Genomic DNA, 17,803 nt, shown 5'->3' with positions numbered 1-17,803 from the left:
ATAATAATCATTACATCTCGAGTCTAGTTTATGTCATTTTACAAACTTCTAGAATGTTGAATTAGAAAGTTCCGATATAAGTCTGCTTTGATTTTGGTAGCTAACACCTTGTATTGTATTGCTAAGGAAGTACATAGAGGGCGCAATATCATTTCAAACAACATACTATAATGCACAGTTCTCATAGTATTTTGTGCTTCAAAAGTTTAAAATAAAACTTAAATGGCTGTTTACATGAAATATGCTTTCAGTAACTGTTAACCATTATCTTTCGTCTTCTACTATGGATCCAAACTTTATTTTTATTCCAAAGTTTACGGACATTCAAGAGAACCGAAAAAAATAAATAAAATAGGGTTTCTGCTGCCGGTGCGAGTTATAGGAAATTCCTGCTTTTTATAAAACATTTTAGCAGTTTGCCATCGAAAGCTGTCTCCGTCAAATAATATTGGGACATTTATAAATCATTCTTTACAAAATACACACTTGAATACAAAAAATCTATTGCAAAACAATCTGTTTATTATAACTGATTGTAAATAAAAACATTTCATTAAATATACACCATCAATATAAACATTAAAAAGGTACAGAATCTTTCCTGTTAAATAAAGTTCAGTTGTTGATTAAACTAGTCCTCAAGCAAAGCCTCCTCATCATTGATGAGTTTAAAACTCTACTATCATTTCTTTTAATACAAAAACTGAAAATTATTCTGTAGAAAGAACAAACATGAAAAAACATTTTTAAATTCATTTCTCAGTATCTTACAATTAAACTAAATAAAAATTTGTAATTAATACTATTTATAAAGCTCTGTCTACACACACTATCAAACTAGTTTGACAAAAAAGGTGTGATGTGCCCAAATATGGTAGTGATATGACATCATTGTGTCCATATATGGGCACATCACATTTTTTTGTCACATAAAATTTGATAGTGTAGACAGAGCTTAAAACAAACTAAAATCAAGGTTAATTTTTCAATTTTAATTGATTCACAATTGTTAATTATTCAAATGTTTTTTTTGTTGACTGTAAAATGATCACTTTATGATTTAAAAATCTGCTACAGTGAGAAAAATTTGCTCCAATTCATCTTGGTATGAATGTGGTGTATGAAAATATCATGATCTAAAATGCAGCAATTAGCAGAAATTTAATCCCTGAAGCTCTAATAAGTAGTATTATATAATAATTTATTCTATTATTTTACACATATCTACATAATAAGTAAAGTTTCTTCATGTTTGCCGTTCTGTACTATAAGTTTTCCTCCGTAAAAATTTAGTTTGAATGGCTGTATAATTCATTATACTCTGGCGGCGGAGCGCTAGGCACCACGTCAGTTGACTGGGCTGGGGTATCAGCCATGTACGCGGTTTGTGTGGGCTCTGAACACATTGGTGCACCTTGACCTTTGGCCTTTTTACCTGAAAGAAAAATTTAAAATATAATATAAAGCTTTAATTTATTTGAGAAAAACTATTATAGTAGTATTGTTACACATTGAAATGTGGTTTTAAATGTAGGGTGCACAGGTAATATTAATTGGGTTTCAATTTACCTGTCTTTAGGACACAACCGGAGGAGGAGGCGGTAGTTTGCTTCTCATCAGAATCGGATCCTTTGACGGCTTTGGTGACCTTATTCTTCACGTAGCCCACCGCTGTTGATAAAAACAAATTTACACATATTATATTATAGATAGGCCTACAATAAACAATCATCTTTATTACTCCATAATGCTGTGGTTATAATAATAATATTAAATAGGCCTAATAGGTAGTAAAACAATAGTCACCTTCTTTAGTACTATGAAAATATCATTAGGCCTAGGCCAACCACTCACTGAACACTTAACCCTTTAAAAGCTCACTCTGCAGCCCACTTCCTTGTGCTTATTAACCCACTAAGCAAAGACCAGACAGGCCTAAACAAAAGTCATTATTTATACTATTATATTTTGTTTACAAATAAACTTACCATCAATTATTAGTCACACCATCTTCTTTAAACAGTTTTACCCGATTTACAGGATTTAGTTTCGTTTAATAATATTAAAAATAGCTTGTTTTATGAGGTGCAAATTATGTGCTAAGTCACTACTCAGCATCAGATGACGTAAGGTAAACAAACTCTGCTGCCCTCTATGTTTTTAATTTGAAAAGCTTAAAGGATGGCTCCGGGTTTAAAATTTCTCAAATTTAAAAAAATGCAAACATGTGTTTAGTTTTGACTTAAGTATTTTTATTTACATATTACAAAAAAAAACTTGCAACGTTTGGCAATCGAATCAATAAAAAAAGTTTAGGATGATAAAAACACAAAAAAAAAAACATCAGAAACACAATCTTATAATATTGCACACTAAGACTTAGATGTTGAATTATGTACTCTAAATCATTGTGACAAAAATTGATTAAGAGAATAAATAAAGAACAAAATAACTTTGAATATTCACACACATATCATTATTATATAATTCTTCATTATTATGTTTTCCAAAAAGAAAGTTTTATCTTCTGTACAGTTCAACAAAAATGTCACTGGCAGGATTTGTACCAGCGACCTCTCACTAACAAGGTGTGTGTCATACCGTAAATCTATATTCCATTGTTCAGTACTCACAGTGTATATTATAGTCTTTAAGCACAAATAATAGTGTCATCCATCATGTAAGCTGTGTATTGTTCGTTGATCTCTCCTCCACATCGATTTGTCTATATCTTCACTGTTTGTATCTACGACAACAATAACATCTTCATATTTTGGTGGCGGTGCCTCCGTCTCCTGATTACCAGATCTAGGTCTCAACACGACTTGTTCATACGACGGCGGACGATCATGATACAGTTGGTTTCTGTGATTGACACTCTGGTCGGGATAATTTCCTGGCCATGCTTTAAAAAATATAATTATAAAAATCATTATCAAAACATTTTTGCCAAATTGTTTTTTATCAACATAATAAAAGTTATATAAGAAAAAGAATATATAAATCCAAAGGCAAATTACTGAAAAAATGACAATGCTGTGGGTATCCTAGCTGGATCTCAATGGAGAAAACTAAATCAAAACGATAAAGTAAACAGCCAGAAAAGTTAGCAGAGCTTTCAGGCAACACTAGCCCTTCATCAGTGCAAGAAAAAGAATATGAATATATATAATATCATAAAACTTCATCATGTTTAAAAGAGCGCTCACTTCTTTTATACGTATATTATTATCTTCCGAGTTTAATATGATCTGGCCCCTCAGACAATAATCTTGAAATAACTATCTTCATTTGTCATTTTGATGACGTCATCGTTTAAAAAATTGGAATAAAAGATGGGTCTCGTAATTTCATCTTTAGTACACTGTATATAAATACATACTGTATATTTTTTATATTTTAAATTATTCTTATACAGTCATGTCTCCCAAAATTTTGATTTTATTCTTTGAATTGATGATTATTAAAAACAAAAATATTGGTACAGTTTTAGAGACTGCATTACATAGAAGTGATATACAACTAGAGAGCTAAACGACATATTTGATGGTCCCTCTCCATACTAGTGGATTGTTTTTGCTAAGTCAACTCTCTAGTCGTATAACACCTCTATGTTGTATTAGCAGTTAGACATACATTTTCTTTTGCACTTGTAAATCATGTAGATTATTATCAGCAGACAAACTGGAACGATCATTGTCAATAGGTACTTTGTCTTGCTACCAGAAACAGCAGTAAGATTATTCACTGAAATAATAAAAAAGATGCAAGTTATATTTAAAAAAATATAAAACAATTAAATGTTATATAAAAAAATATACATAAACAATGCCTATCTTTCTAAATGATAAATGTTGCAAACATATACTTTTTTATTAGAAAAAAGGTGAAAAACTATTAGAGGCATATATGATAATGTATGATGATATTGATAATGTATAAAGTTTGGTTTCCATTAGGACGTAACGCAACGTAAGCAATTTAACCAATCACAAGCGATGGATTAACCAAATTTTCGCTTGTGATTGGTCAACTCGATTGCGTTTTTCTTACATCCTTGTGTTGAATTTGGGTATATCACTACCATATTTGGGTACATCACTACCATATTTCGGTATATCACACTAGTTTGATAGTGTAGACAGAGCTTAAGTCTTGATGCAGACCTCACCTTCAACCGGTTTCTGGATGCAGAATTCACCAGTATAAAGTGGAGGACAGTGACAGTAATAGCCATCTTCTGAATGGTAACACGTTCCTCCATTAAAACAGTGGTTCTGCAGAGGGCATTCATTTATTGTTCCTGTAAAATCTAATGGAGGAGAAAGAGGATTAACATTCAGTAATCATTGTCAAACCTTGCCATTAAGCAGAATTCCAAACATTTTAGTTGAGGTGAGTGGCTGAGAGTTTAAGTGAGTGAGTGAACTAGAGTTTAAGTGAGTGAGTGGCCGAGAGTTTAAGTAAGTGAGTGGCCGAGAGTTTAAGTGAGTGAGTGACCGAGAGTTTAAGTGAGTGAGTGAACGAGAGTTTAAGTGAGTGAGTGGCCGAGAGTTTAAGTGAGTGAGTGGCCGAGAGTTTAAGTGAGTGAGTGGCCGAGAGTTTAAGTGAGTGAGTGGCCGAGAGATTAAGTGAGTGAGTGGCCGAGAGTTTAAGTGAGTGAGTGACCGAGAGTTTAAGTGAGTGAGAGAATGGAACTGTACTGTGTAGCCATAACATCGGCAAGGGTTCGCTACATGGTTCTGGTGGTAAAACGAGTCTTGTCGCATAAGGACTATAAACCGTAGGTCCAGTGTACACATCCAGCTCATGTGAGAGGGATGGTGCAAGACCGGTCTGTGCAATTTACTTGTTTTCTCATTGCCTCGTCTTTTGAACGAACCATAAACCAACATTGCTTTGTTGTTTATGAAAACAAATAAAGTTTCTTGTATCTTGCAAAGCAGTTGGTTTCGTGTACATACAGTGCACATGGAAAGAGTTTGGTATTGTCTCTCAGTGTGTTGATCATGGCCCCACATGGTCTTGTACTAAAGAGGTCATTTAGTGTAAAGAATAAAAATAACAATAGAAAGTTTTACCGTTTACTTTGATAAATTCACAAGTTCGTCCGTAGTAGTCATCGGGACAGACACAGAATGGAGTGGCGTAGATTGTGTCTCGGCAAGTACCTCCATTCTCACAGTACATGTCATGACACCCTAGTATGTATCAATAAATAATAAAAAAATAATAATAATAAATTGTTAAAAAATGAAGCTATGGTCAAAAGTATTAAAATACAAAAATAAATTTAGTGTCAATATAATGCATTTGGTTTCACAGCCTGGTTATATTTAGTACTTACCATTCGAGCGTGTGCATCCAAGTGCAAAATATCCTGACGCACATTGGCAACGAAACTGACCATTGGTCAAGGCCTGGCAGGTACCGCCATTGGAACATTTCACCCCTTCACAGGCTTTTAATTCTAGAAAAAAAACCCAAAGAAATATTACCATACTACTTTGGTTTGAGCCTAGCCCTCTTAAACAGAAAAGTAGTGTCAGAGCATTTACGTACATTTTTACAATTTGGTCTTAATATTTGGAGGTGGGCGTACTGTATCTGTCAGTACAGTACTATGTACGGTATAATGAACTTTTTAAATAATTTTTCGTTTCAAATCATATGTACTGTATGAGAAATTTACTCACAGGCACGCAAGTACATACCATTCTCCATACCAAATTCAAACACGCCCTCTATTCCATGAGGCGATTCTTTCAAATCCTGGGAGCGTATACGCATGTATATGTTGTTCTTTTTTGAGGTGATAGTAAAGTTACGTTGTAGGTTTGTAGTGAGCCAATTGCCTTCGAGAAGGACGGGAGATTTAGAGGTCAAGCCATCAAGAACTTGTATGTATAGGATTATGCTGTCAATTGAACCTATTAAGAAAGAAAAACATTTCTAATAAGGTCGAGTTGAGTTGCTAAGCAGGTCAAGACTGGCGTACCACAAACCATGGCAATACAATATGGTAAGATAAGAACCTAGCACATCTTACAAAAAAGTAGAGGGTTACCCCAGGTACTGGTCGTTCCTTCTCAGCTCATGTTGCTTGAGAAAGGCGCTGCACTGTGGCTGCCATGGGTCTGTAGGACATAACCCAAATTTCTTAAATTGGGGAGGTCGTGAGTTTGAGTTCCTTGTGCGAATTACAGTACTTGCAAAGGTTTTGAAAAATGTTCTCAATGAAACTTTGATTTACTGAGCTCTTTGCGTAACGCTACATCAACCATTAATGCAGTATATAACTGAAGAATCACTGTTGTACCATAATTAGGATATACTTACCGATGTCAACATCAATGAATAGAGTGAGGATGTGATCTGCACTAAATAACCACAACACATCAAAGTCTTCTTTGTACTGGTGTATTGGAAAGCTGACTGGCGTTTCTAAATTCTCTGAAGTCATGACTGTTTCAACTGAAAAAGCAAACCGTATCAAATATATTAATCCATAAAAAAAAAGTACTTGTTAAATTTACCTTTTCGTGTAAATGTAGAAGAGATTTAAAAATATCAACTGGTCTTTAATTACAGTAGGATAGGAAAACATTCAATCAATAACATTTATCTAACTAATTTGAAATATTGGACAAAAAACTTGTTTGTAAGGCAACCAACAAGAGTGGGGTAAGTGTCATTAATTATAAATGCACAATGTAGAAAAGAATGTACCCTGACATACCATAACACGTAATAAATAGCTGGACGCCAATGGGAACCTTGCTAAAATACAAATTAATTAAGGAGAGTTATGATATTGGAGAATGTAATAAGATACTGTACATCATATCAAGCTGGGAAGTAACCTCTTCATATGAAATAACTTAAGGCTTAAAGAGCATAAGGTAACCACAACAAAAAACAGCCTCTCAAAACAGCCTTAAGCTCTGTCTACACTATGAAACAGGTTTAACAAATAGTGTGATGTGCCAAAATATGGTAGTGATATGCCCAAATAATGGTAGTGATATGACATTATAATGTCCGTATATGGGCACATTTTTTTTTTCACATAAAGTTTGATAGTGTAGACAGAGCTTTAGCCTAAACTAAATCACAATCTGGATATACTTACCCTTTGTATTGCTAACTTGTAATTGAGGTGGCATAGACTTGTAACTTGCACGAAACCCAGAATATTCATACCCCAAGTATTCTGACCCTACAATGTATTCAATGAACATCATTCCGGATGAAACCAATTCCAGAGGTCTTTCAGAATTTATTTTATATTCTCCAAGCAAAGGGAAATTAGCATTTTCACCATCATATACCTATTGTAGGGAAACAAGTATGATGCAACATTAACAAATTGGAAGCTTTATTGCTCTTTTCACATCATGCTCTAAAATGAGATACCATGTGGGACAAGCTACGTGGTTTTCCGCTTGTCTGTGTAAATTGGCCTTAAGGGTATATTCAGACATATATAGTTATAATAACAATATCCTGGATTTATATAGCATATAATGTTGTGAAACCTCTAAGCGCTGAACATTATTACCCCAGTCATTGTTTTGGATCAAACATGTATGGAAACATACCCCCATAATGCAGCTAGTAATCAGGGCAATTTCGTGTCTTGATCTAACCAGGTTCCCATTTATATACCTGGGTGGAGAGAGGCAAACGTAAGTAAAGTATCTTGCCGAAGGATACAAGCAATGCAGCGAGAGTTGGATTTGAACCTCGATCTCACGATCGGTAATCCTTGAGCTTTTGTATAAAACTTGAGGCCAATGTTGTAGTATTTTCCTAATTCAGTATGATACTAAACAATTACTCTGTAGGTGCGAACAGGTCCTAAACTACAGTACCTTGATTTAAGTGTGAACAGGTCCTAACCTACAGTACCTTGATTTAGGTGGGAACAGGTCCTAACCTGCAGTACCTTGATATAGGTGTGAACAGGTCCTAACCTGTAGTACCTTGATTTAGGTGTGAACAGGTCCTAACCTACCTTGATTACATCATTCTTCTCACAGTCAATATCACCTTTACAGACTGTTAAGAAGTCATCAAATATCAGGTAAATCTGCCAATTTTCCAGGTGTGATTTTAGTTGATATGTACAGGTGTAAGGTCCAGGTGGTCGCACAAGAGGGAAATCTGGAGATTGGATCGTTTTCTTGCTCGAATCTGTTGTCAATTTTGTGGTCAGCGTACAAGCTGTGGACAAAAAGGAATATGATTTTTGTTAATTGAAATTTTATTCATATATGCTTATTTTAAACTAAATAGCAATAACAAAAATTGTAATAAACAATGCAGGCAGGTGTTAATGTTCATTCTTTAATTGTAAAGCGATAACATTTCATGTTGCTATAGAAACGAGGGGTTGTCACTGTCACAACATTTAATGTGGAGAAGCACACCTGTCGTCGTGGCAACCTTCAAAGTCGACTCAACGAAAGGTTACAATTCAGTAAGCAATGCCACTGATAGAGTAAACATTAAAACCTAATCAAGCAGAACTATAAAGATTATCTTGTATATAATTTGTCTTCTGAAGAACGCAATTCTTATGTCTCTGAAATTGATACTTTTGAATTATGGACATACATTTTAATATCATTATATAAATCAACGAATACTTTTTATAATAAGCATTTATTTTCTATATAAAATAATGTCTCAATATTGCAAATTCTGAATAGTTAAACAAAAAATGAAAGTTAAAAATTACTTACGATTTCCAAAGACAATAACAAAGTACACGCTTATACAGAGTAACACGAGCATTGCGATGGCATTGATAACTTGAGATATCTGGATGATGTAGTTTAATGATGTAGATTATAAATGAATGGTGAACGAATATGATTAAATTTTCGATATGCGTGATGTAAATAAAAAGTGTTACAATAATGAAAGGAGTATATTAGGATTTTTTAATGGTTTTAAATATTTATAATGAAAACAATAATAATTCTAAAAAAGAGAATTCAAGAATTTAAATAGTTTTTGATGATGTTAATGATAGACCGGTTCAGAACAAATCTGAAATTAGAAAAGAACAATTACAATCAATAAACAAGAGAATGAAGATGTTTTAAATTGGTTAGGCTTACACAAGGTCAGAGGTCATTATATCAATCAGCGATCTAATTTAGTCCGTTTTAAGGCTACTATATGCATCCATACAAATTAATATATATGCCATGAATGACAAAATAACAAATTGTCTGTTTTTACAGTCTGAAATCGAGACGAGAGGACTCCGGATTGATAGCATACATTGACGATAAAATTGAATGTTTATTGCAATTAATCAAATGCTAGCAATTTAGAATTTAAAACAAATTATTTTAGCATATATTATGCATGGTTGATATACAAATGAATGTAAGGTAATGATGACTTTAACCACTCAGCTGATAAAATCAAAATAATATTATTATAATATAGATTATTAGTATATACAAATGTTAAATTTGGTTTGGGAAAATCTAATTCAGTATTCATGAGGCAGAATTAGAAGTATGGATCAATATATCATACGCATGTCATTAATCTACCAGAAATATAAATACAACTGTACAGGACAAAAAAATATACAATAACAATATTCAAAGAACAGTACTAACCCATCTTTTGGGACACTCCTAATCAGGGGACAATTTGGTGTGTCCCGAGGGTGTCCACTTAATAGGGGTTCTACTGTATACAATATGATAACATTGGTAAAGTCATGATTCAATGATTTTTATTGATCATTATATTATCATAACAATATTTCTATATAGGCTACCTATTAAATGTAACAAGTAATAATAGTGAACTAATTTAATATGTAAACAATATTTAAGAAAACAAACATACCTGTGATGCTATTTATTACTCCGTTACTGTTAATTCTAAAGTACAAGAATCAATAAACCATTCCAATATTGTGAGGACACTACACATAAACACCAATTTCAATTAAGATTCTCTCATTACTGAAATAGAAAAACATCGATTTAGTATTATCTCAAGAAGATGGTAATGTCTCTAATCTAACTCAGCTTGTAGCTACGATTACACGTCACGCTTCAGTAACCATAATATGAATATGATACTTGTGACCGTTCAAGTGTGACTTGGGTCATTAATTATAATTTCTGAATAATTGTTTACTTTATAAATAGATTTATAATTGTAATATACTTTAAGCTAAATACAGAAATATATTGTGCATTTAAAAAAAATACAATATCACCCGTCGTCAAAAGTAACAAAATATGTCACTAATATATATATTTTTTTTTTAAATAATTTTCATTTACATCTGTAAAATTTAAAAAAATAAATATATCAGTCACACATACACCATAGGGATGGTCACACATTTCGAATAAATATCACATATAATGAACCCTGATATATCACAAACTATCACAGACACAGCAGGCTATCAAACCAGATACTATTTATGCCAACATAATAAATGTCAACTGGCAAATAGCATTGGACAGTATCATCTGTGATATATAGGAATTAACAGAACCAAATCAAGATATTCAAAAGTACTTTGAGAAAGAAGAATTTTTTACAATGCATAGCAATATTACAGGTAGAGTGAATAAATTTTAAACTAAAAATATTATAGTATAGTTTACTGTGTATATGATGTTGAATGCCTGGCATGTGTAGAATGTGAATAGTAGGCTAGTGTGTTATAACAGGCTCTGCTAATGGAATGGAAAACACCGCAATCAAATATTAATTTATGATAATTAATATGCATATTATTACTGTAGTTAAATACCACAAGACATAATTGTGACAGATGATAATGTTTATTATCATAATCAGTTTTATCATTATTAATATCATGATTAACATATATGCATAATATTAACAGAGATTGGATTAGTTGAGGTCCTCCAAACACCACAATTTCCTCCAGAAAAGGTCAAATTAAAGGTGACCTGTATTGGGAGAGTTGACTCCAATATAAATGTCTTCAAACAGAATTTCAGTGAAATATAAAACAATATTACAGTCATTGATTATTATTAATAATATAAGTATGTTTAAGTTCAAATTGTGACACACAAAATTAACAACAGACGAATACATTACAAAACAGATAAAAAAAAATCAATCATAAAACTTATAAACCTGTCTTTTATTTTAGTACAATATTTGAAAATAATACAGTATTTTTTTTTCTTTTGGGATGCATTATAATATTTAGTTTGACAAGAATAAATTATTTTTAACCGTAAAATAATATTATTTATCAATATGGTATTAAGAATTTATTTCAGAATTCAAAAGTGTAATTACTGTATAATAATAATTATTAATTTAATTTCTTTGGGCATTTAATGCATTGATGTGATTCTTTGCGAGGGCATATCATCTTCTGTATATTAAGGGTTAGGAATGTGGGTCATAAGGATTTTGGTAAAATGAATTATATGTATGCCAATATGGTGCATTCCAATAATACGGCCATGTGTACCACCAGTTAGTGTTATAGAAGGGTGATCCATAATATTGACCCATGTGGCTCATTTGATGCTGAAAGGGGCCTGAAATACCATAGTTATAATACGATTGGTAGTCACAATAGTTATGAGACGAGTCATAATATGAAAGATTGTAGTCATGTGATGTGTCATGTGATGTGCGAGGATCACCAGAATATCCAGATGCATAGTCATGTGATATATCATGTGATACATCATGTGATGTGTGAGGGTCACCAGAATATCCATATGAATAAGAATCCATGTTACTATTGTTATTATATAAAGGATACATATTATAATAGTAGTTGTAATATGCAGATGTATCACAATTTCCATCATCTGTTATTTTAGTATGTTTTTTCCTGTTTTGTTTTCTTTTGTCCCTCAACATTTCTTTGTTTTCATCCTCATCAATACTTGCTCCATCCGTTTCTGACATTTGGTAATATGTTTTCACTTCACTGTTTTCTGATTTTTCCTTTCTTTGTTCGTTACTCAATTTAGAATTCTTTGAGCCGATCTGGACAACTATTCCATCTTTAACAATAAAAATATCGCTTTCCGATTTGTCGCCCTCTTCAAAATATTCACCCTTTTCAGAAGTGCCATCATCAGTGATATTGGTAGACTGTTGATCACTACACTGCGATTCCACATCAATACTAGTTTCAACTGAATGTTCTTCCCTTTTCAGCTCACTTTCTTCACCCACAAAGTCTTTCTCGATTTTCTCCTCTTCCCTCTGAAACATAGTATTCCCAGTAGCATCAACCGACATCCAAATTTTATCAGCATCTACATTTTTCTGACAAAAGTCAGCTTTAGGTTCCTTTTCCACAGTTGTTTTATGTGTAGTTTCTTTTAACTTTATAGAATGAAATAGTTGATCACCTTGCTCTGTTGTGCATACAGAAGAATTGATTTCAGTGTAAACATAGGGTATAACCGATTCCTTCGAAAATGATTTTGTTTTTTCTTTATCCAACAAAGTAAGATTTGCTTTATAAGTTTGTTCTTCCACAGGTAACATACATTCTTCCATTTTATCTGATCTGTCTTCCTTCTGAAGTAAACAAGGCCTAGGGGACTTTTCAACAAATAAATTATTTTCAGTAGTTTCGTTCATGGTATGGAAGTTGTCATTCAAATTAATTTCTTCTGTTTGATTCTCTTTCGTTTCTACGTAACAATGTTCCAAAATAATATTTTTCTTAGAGATAGCTTCCTGAAGTTCTTCATTTTCTGAATAATCATTGCTTTCTATGTAGGAGTTACAGCTGGTATTCTCAATCACTGTATTTCCAATCTCACCTGTACTTAAAAAATGTTTAAAGTCTTTCACAGCGTCTGCAAACGTCCATTTTGGCGGTCTTCTCAAGCCTAAAGCTTCTTTTAATGATGGTATCTCTGAGGTTGTGATACTAAGAATAGAATTGGGGTCAATTGTCTGACAGCCTTTATCAAGCAGTACTTTCTGTAAAGGTGATATCTTCCGGATAGCACAAGTATTCGGTCTAATTTTATCGAGATGAATCATTGTGTCATTTGCTAGAAAAGAATCGTGTTCGTTAAAAAAGGTTGCAGAATCTCCGGAAATTTTGCGGGATGGTGATGCACTTCCTTTTGACGTCGCACTGAGCTGTTTTAAGGTCACTTCTTTTTCTACACATTTTTGTGTTGTAGTAGATACATCATCCATCTTTATAGCAGCTCCAACATTTGGACTTAAAAGGTCAGAGGGCACTGGATCTGAACAAAAATGAAGAAACATAAGATCAGAACCTCCAACTAAGACCACAATTTGGCACTTTTAATTGGGGTCTTAACTACGTTAATTTTTTTGAGAAAATATGTACAGTACTATAGGTTTACAATATATAATAGATAATTATATTAATAGATATAATTTCATGCTGACAAGGCCATTAGAAGAATTGATCTAACCAGGTGTCCATTTGTACACCTGCATACTAAGTCTGGACTAGCAAAGTTTGATCAGATAATTGTGGAGACACTTTTGAATAATGTAAAGCTCTGTCTACACTATACTTTATGGGACAAAAAAATGTGATGTGCCCATATATGGACATGATGATGTCATATCACTACCATACTTGGACAAATCACAATATTTTTGTCAAACTAGTTTGATAGCATAGACAGAGTTTAAGAATCATTTGTGAGCTAACCTGGTAATGGCCGAATAGGTACATGGCACTCTTTCTGGATGCTGTGAAGCAAGAGTTCTTCTCTACCGAAACTAGCGAGTGTTACTGAGGCGCCGTAGGTTCCAAATCGTCCAGCTCTGCCAATGCGATGCATGTACGTTTTGACATCAACTGGTACATCCAGATTGATCACTAGGTTCACTTTCTCAGCATCAATTCCTCTGGCAGTCTGAAAGATCATAGTTTAACATAGTCTAGGCTATAATTAGGCTATGAGCGCTCACTGGCCAAACCACCCAGGGGCCCCAGAACATGAGCAGCCCCAATACTAACTAACCAGCATTGGAGGGCCTAGGGGTGCTAAATACTTTCACTTTTATTGCCAGAAAAAAACCAAAACAATGACATTTACAAAATAGGTTAAATAATAGATTGCTCTATTCTAGTTTAACACCAAAGGTCTGCAAATGAATAGAATATTAAACAAAATTTGATAGTTTACCAGATCAGTTGAAATGAGAACTCTGCATTCAAACTTCTTAAACGTTGACATTGCGTGAAGTCGTTGTTTTTGTTCTAATCCTCCAGAGATGAACATACTCGGCCAACCTTTCTGACAAAGAATATCACAAAGGTTTTCAGCTCTAAAAAATACAAGAAAAATTAATATTCAGTATATCATCGGGCACTTTAGAATTTGTGCCCAAATATTTCAGTGATATGCCCAAATCTGGTAGTAATATGACATCATCATGCCCATATATGGGCACATCAAATTTTTGTTGTCACATAAAGCTTGATAGTGTAGACACATTTACTAATTTATTCTAGAATGATTAATACAAATAAATGTTACCTTGTATGCAAATTTGAAAAGATCAAGCACTGTTGAAAGGTCACATTAGACAAAAGGTCAATAAGATCATTGACCTTTAAAGCAAACGACTTATGAGGAAGATCATGAGATTCAACTAATTTGTAATACTGACGAATTCCTAAAAAAAAATGGAAAATAAATATGAGTAACAATAGTGAAGAAATCAAGATTTGATGGCAATAATATACATTGCCCATATTAGGTCAAACACCCTGCCCCAACTTCAACATAACTAACAAAACCTCTGGGTATCTGCAAGATTTTCACCACCAATAGACCAATACAAACATGATTTTATCAGTACTGTAGGTAGGGGAATGAGCGTTTAGGAGCTCATTTTACCATTATGTGATAGGGTGGGTAGTTCCTATGCACGACGCCTTATCCTTAGTATTTTCAACCAAGTACTCATTTACAGCTGAGTAGACTAAGAGTTGTTGGGAATTGAACCCGGGTCTTTCTGTATGACAGCCAAGTGTCCTAATCACTCGTCTACCAGTAATGTGGTTGAAAATGTTTTTATCAAGCATAACAAAAGCAAAGATAAAATACCATGTAAAGCAATCTCTTTTGGGTTTAATCTCACGAATGTTGCGTCTCTCATGTACGTTGTCAAGTGTTGCGCAAGGTATTCTGGGTAAGTTGCCGAGGCGGCCACAATCTGCTTGCTGTATGGTAGCTCATTATAAATCCAACTATCAAATCAAATTTAAAGGTAAATTAAAGGCATTTGTTATCCTGAAGCTTAACTGAAAACTGAGGAAATTTGGATTATACTGATCCATGACAGCCAGCAATGCAGCGCCTACTAGATGCGTACACCGGGAGATGATCTCCTGCTCTTTTCCAATAGTGTATCAAGTTATTTAACATGCTCTGTTTAGTATTTCCACACAAGCTAATTCTGATAACAATAACAAAAGATGATACGAGCTGTACCACATATTGTATATAGAATTTGCCTTGAGCATTCTTGAGTGGTTTGTGTGCTATATAAATCCATATTATTATTACCAGCTATCAATGACTTCAGTTGAAAAGTAAGCAATTTTAAATTTCGAAAACCTGCAAAAATTAGGAAATGGGATTATATCCGAGTATATATGGTAATTACGGTACATGTAATATTTTAAAGTAGTGTTTTACACTTACTTGATTTGGCTTTGAAATTTGTCATCCAGTAGCTTATCAGCTTCATCTAGAATAAACAGTCTGATTGAGTCTGGTACCATCAGACCTGTTTCTATCAGCTGCTTTACACGTCCTACAATGAGCAATTAAATCAACATTTATAATATCGGACCTTCCAAGTTTCCAGATATTCGAAGGAAATATTTCGAGTCATTTTTCAGGATTTTACCACAGTGCTGACAAATGCATTACTCCAACATATTTTCCGCATTCGGCCTGTAAGTGCCTGTTTATTATAGATGGCGGGACTTTTTGTAATAGACTACCCCTTTATATTATAGAGGGCAGTCAACATATGTCAGTAATGTGCTGGCAGGTCTGTGCACCTTAAATTGCCAGTAAACGGAAGCAGTGATGTGGGTTCGATTGGTCTGCTTTTATTCCGGTTTTTTTTTCAAAATTTGTTTTCTTGTTTTTAGTTTCAAGGTTAGTCATTTTCATGAGCACTTTGTGGATATGTGCACTTTATAAATCTTATTATCTTATCTTAATCTCACCTGGGGTTCCAACTGCAATATGACATTTCTTCAAATTCTGTTTATCTGGACCAATCAGCGTCCCCCCGATAAACACATGACATTTGAGTTTCTCCATCACCTGACCAATATCCAAGATGACCTGTTGTATCTGGACAGCAATCTCCCGTGTTGGTGCAAGGATCAGGACCTGCAAAGCATTGCTAGACATGTCTAACGATTCTAGAGCAATCACGGAAAATACACATGTTTTCCCCGTGCCTGACTTTGCTTGGATTATAAGATCTGAAAGAAATTAAATTATCTTGTACAATTAATGCACTTGTCAATTAGAAAGGTGCGTCATTTACAAATGATGTATTTTCAGCCGGGAGAGGAGCGTCAGGATGTGCCAATGTTCTCTAAAAGGTTCATCATTAATTTTAAAAGGATGGTTTTAATTTTTCCAACAAAACGAATAATAAACTGGGCACACAGATTTGTGGTGAAGGCTTATCACATGGCCAATTAGTACAGTAGTAGTAGGCCCAATAGCATATATAGTAGTAGGCCTATTATAGATGGTTAGGTTTGTCTCACTAAGTAACTAGGCTAGGCCTACAGTATTACAGTAAGTATATTATTATTCTTAGAATGCAAAAAAAGTTATAAAGTTAAACAGCAGAATCAAAACATTTAACTCGAGACGTTGTTATAATATATAGTCTCAGTATATAATCTTGGTGTTTTTATAACATAATTTATACAAAACAACACGTTATTCTTAGGCCTACCTAGTCCGCAGCGTCCAAGCGGGATGGCTTTCAGTTGTATAGGCGATGGCCTGTGAAAGCCCGTCCTTTGCAATCCTTCCAACACGGGCCTAGACAACAGCAATGAGGCGAAATCAACGTTGCTGTTTTCCTCATTTAGAACATCATCTGTCCGCTGCCGTATCGTTATATCATGTGCAGTTTTCATTCCAGTGTTCATCGATAACTAGGAAAGAAAGTACCTAGGCCTCGTAGGCTAGGCCCCAGCTAGTAGAAAAACAAAAACAATATCGCATGTCTCTCCACACACCACACACATGGCTAAAAACGGAGAGTTGAGCCGAGTCCAATTTGGTCCAATGTTTAGCCTCAGGAGTAAGTCGTTTCTGATTGGTTGTAGCCGTGGATTCGCGTTCGCGTTTTGGATTGGTTGTAGCCATGGATTCGTGTTCGCGTTTTTGATTGGTTGAAAGTATTTATTTGATTATTGTTACTATTAGACCCAAGAAACGCCTTATCTAAAAAACCCTTCTGAGCCAGGAAGTTGTGTACATATTATACATGAATTATGAAAATCAAGCCAATGACCATATTCATAATCATATGTGTAAATTGTAAATGTTTATTAAGTTAAAACAAGTAATTATAAAATTGAATATACTATATATTATAGTTCAAGTAATAATAGTAAAAGTTTTAATGATCATATATATGTAGGTATATAAGCAGATTCGATCCGAGTTTTCTTTTGCATATTAGGCCTACTCTCAACTTAGAATCGGAGATAATAATCTCCACTTTTTGTCCGTGGTCATAGTGT

General features: G+C 33.8%; 2 protein-coding genes and 1 long non-coding RNA gene across 3 annotated transcripts; all 3 read right to left on the bottom strand.

Annotated features, from left to right (window-relative positions):
- Window positions 1-500: 500 nt before the first annotated feature.
- On the bottom strand, window positions 501-2,138 carry LOC144855771 (uncharacterized). The gene is made up of 3 exons (XR_013614863.1): window positions 1,989-2,138; window positions 1,570-1,671; window positions 501-1,435 (listed from the first exon to the last, which is right to left on the bottom strand). It is a non-coding gene; the product is annotated as an uncharacterized LOC144855771 (long non-coding RNA).
- A 167-nt stretch (window positions 2,139-2,305) lies between these two features.
- Window positions 2,306-9,036, bottom strand: LOC144856571 (uncharacterized). The gene is made up of 10 exons (XM_078714591.1): window positions 8,748-9,036; window positions 8,018-8,226; window positions 7,133-7,331; window positions 6,340-6,474; window positions 5,715-5,930; window positions 5,348-5,470; window positions 5,082-5,201; window positions 4,172-4,312; window positions 3,637-3,747; window positions 2,306-2,905 (listed from the first exon to the last, which is right to left on the bottom strand). Exons 1-10 carry the CDS (start codon window positions 8,797-8,799, stop codon window positions 2,670-2,672), a joined length of 1,542 nt encoding a protein of 513 aa, XP_078570717.1. The 5' UTR covers window positions 8,800-9,036; the 3' UTR covers window positions 2,306-2,669.
- Window positions 9,037-11,146: 2,110 nt separating this feature from the next.
- On the bottom strand, window positions 11,147-17,297 carry LOC144856570 (putative ATP-dependent RNA helicase DDX20). Its single transcript, XM_078714590.1, has 8 exons — window positions 17,005-17,297; window positions 16,253-16,516; window positions 15,717-15,828; window positions 15,117-15,259; window positions 14,544-14,682; window positions 14,190-14,331; window positions 13,709-13,916; window positions 11,147-13,268 (listed from the first exon to the last, which is right to left on the bottom strand). Exons 1-8 carry the CDS (start codon window positions 17,201-17,203, stop codon window positions 11,425-11,427), a joined length of 3,051 nt encoding a protein of 1,016 aa, XP_078570716.1. The 5' UTR covers window positions 17,204-17,297; the 3' UTR covers window positions 11,147-11,424.
- Between the last annotated feature and the right edge of the window lie 506 nt (window positions 17,298-17,803).

The sequence above is a fragment of the Antedon bifida genome, chromosome 11, assembly GCF_963402885.1.
Source record: "Antedon bifida chromosome 11, ecAntBifi1.1, whole genome shotgun sequence".
Lineage (NCBI taxonomy): Eukaryota > Metazoa > Echinodermata > Crinoidea > Comatulida > Antedonidae > Antedon > Antedon bifida.
This window is presented reverse-complemented; position numbering and strand designations above follow the sequence as displayed.

Coding starts and splice junctions, on each gene's coding strand:
- LOC144856570 (XM_078714590.1), bottom strand. CDS start 17,203: ATGAACACTGGAATGAAAACTGCACATGATATAACGATACGGCAGCGG. Junction 14,683..15,116: donor AAAAGAGATTGCTTTACATG/GTATTTTATCTT, acceptor ATTTTTTTTTAG/GAATTCGTCAGTATTACAAA. Junction 14,332..14,543: donor TTTTCAAATTTGCATACAAG/GTAACATTTATT, acceptor TGTATTTTTTAG/AGCTGAAAACCTTTGTGATA.
- LOC144856571 (XM_078714591.1), bottom strand. CDS start 8,799: ATGCTCGTGTTACTCTGTATAAGCGTGTACTTTGTTATTGTCTTTGGA. Junction 8,227..8,747: donor TGTTATTGTCTTTGGAAATC/GTAAGTAATTTT, acceptor TTTTGTCCACAG/CTTGTACGCTGACCACAAAA. Junction 7,332..8,017: donor AGAAGAATGATGTAATCAAG/GTAGGTTAGGAC, acceptor TCCCTACAATAG/GTATATGATGGTGAAAATGC.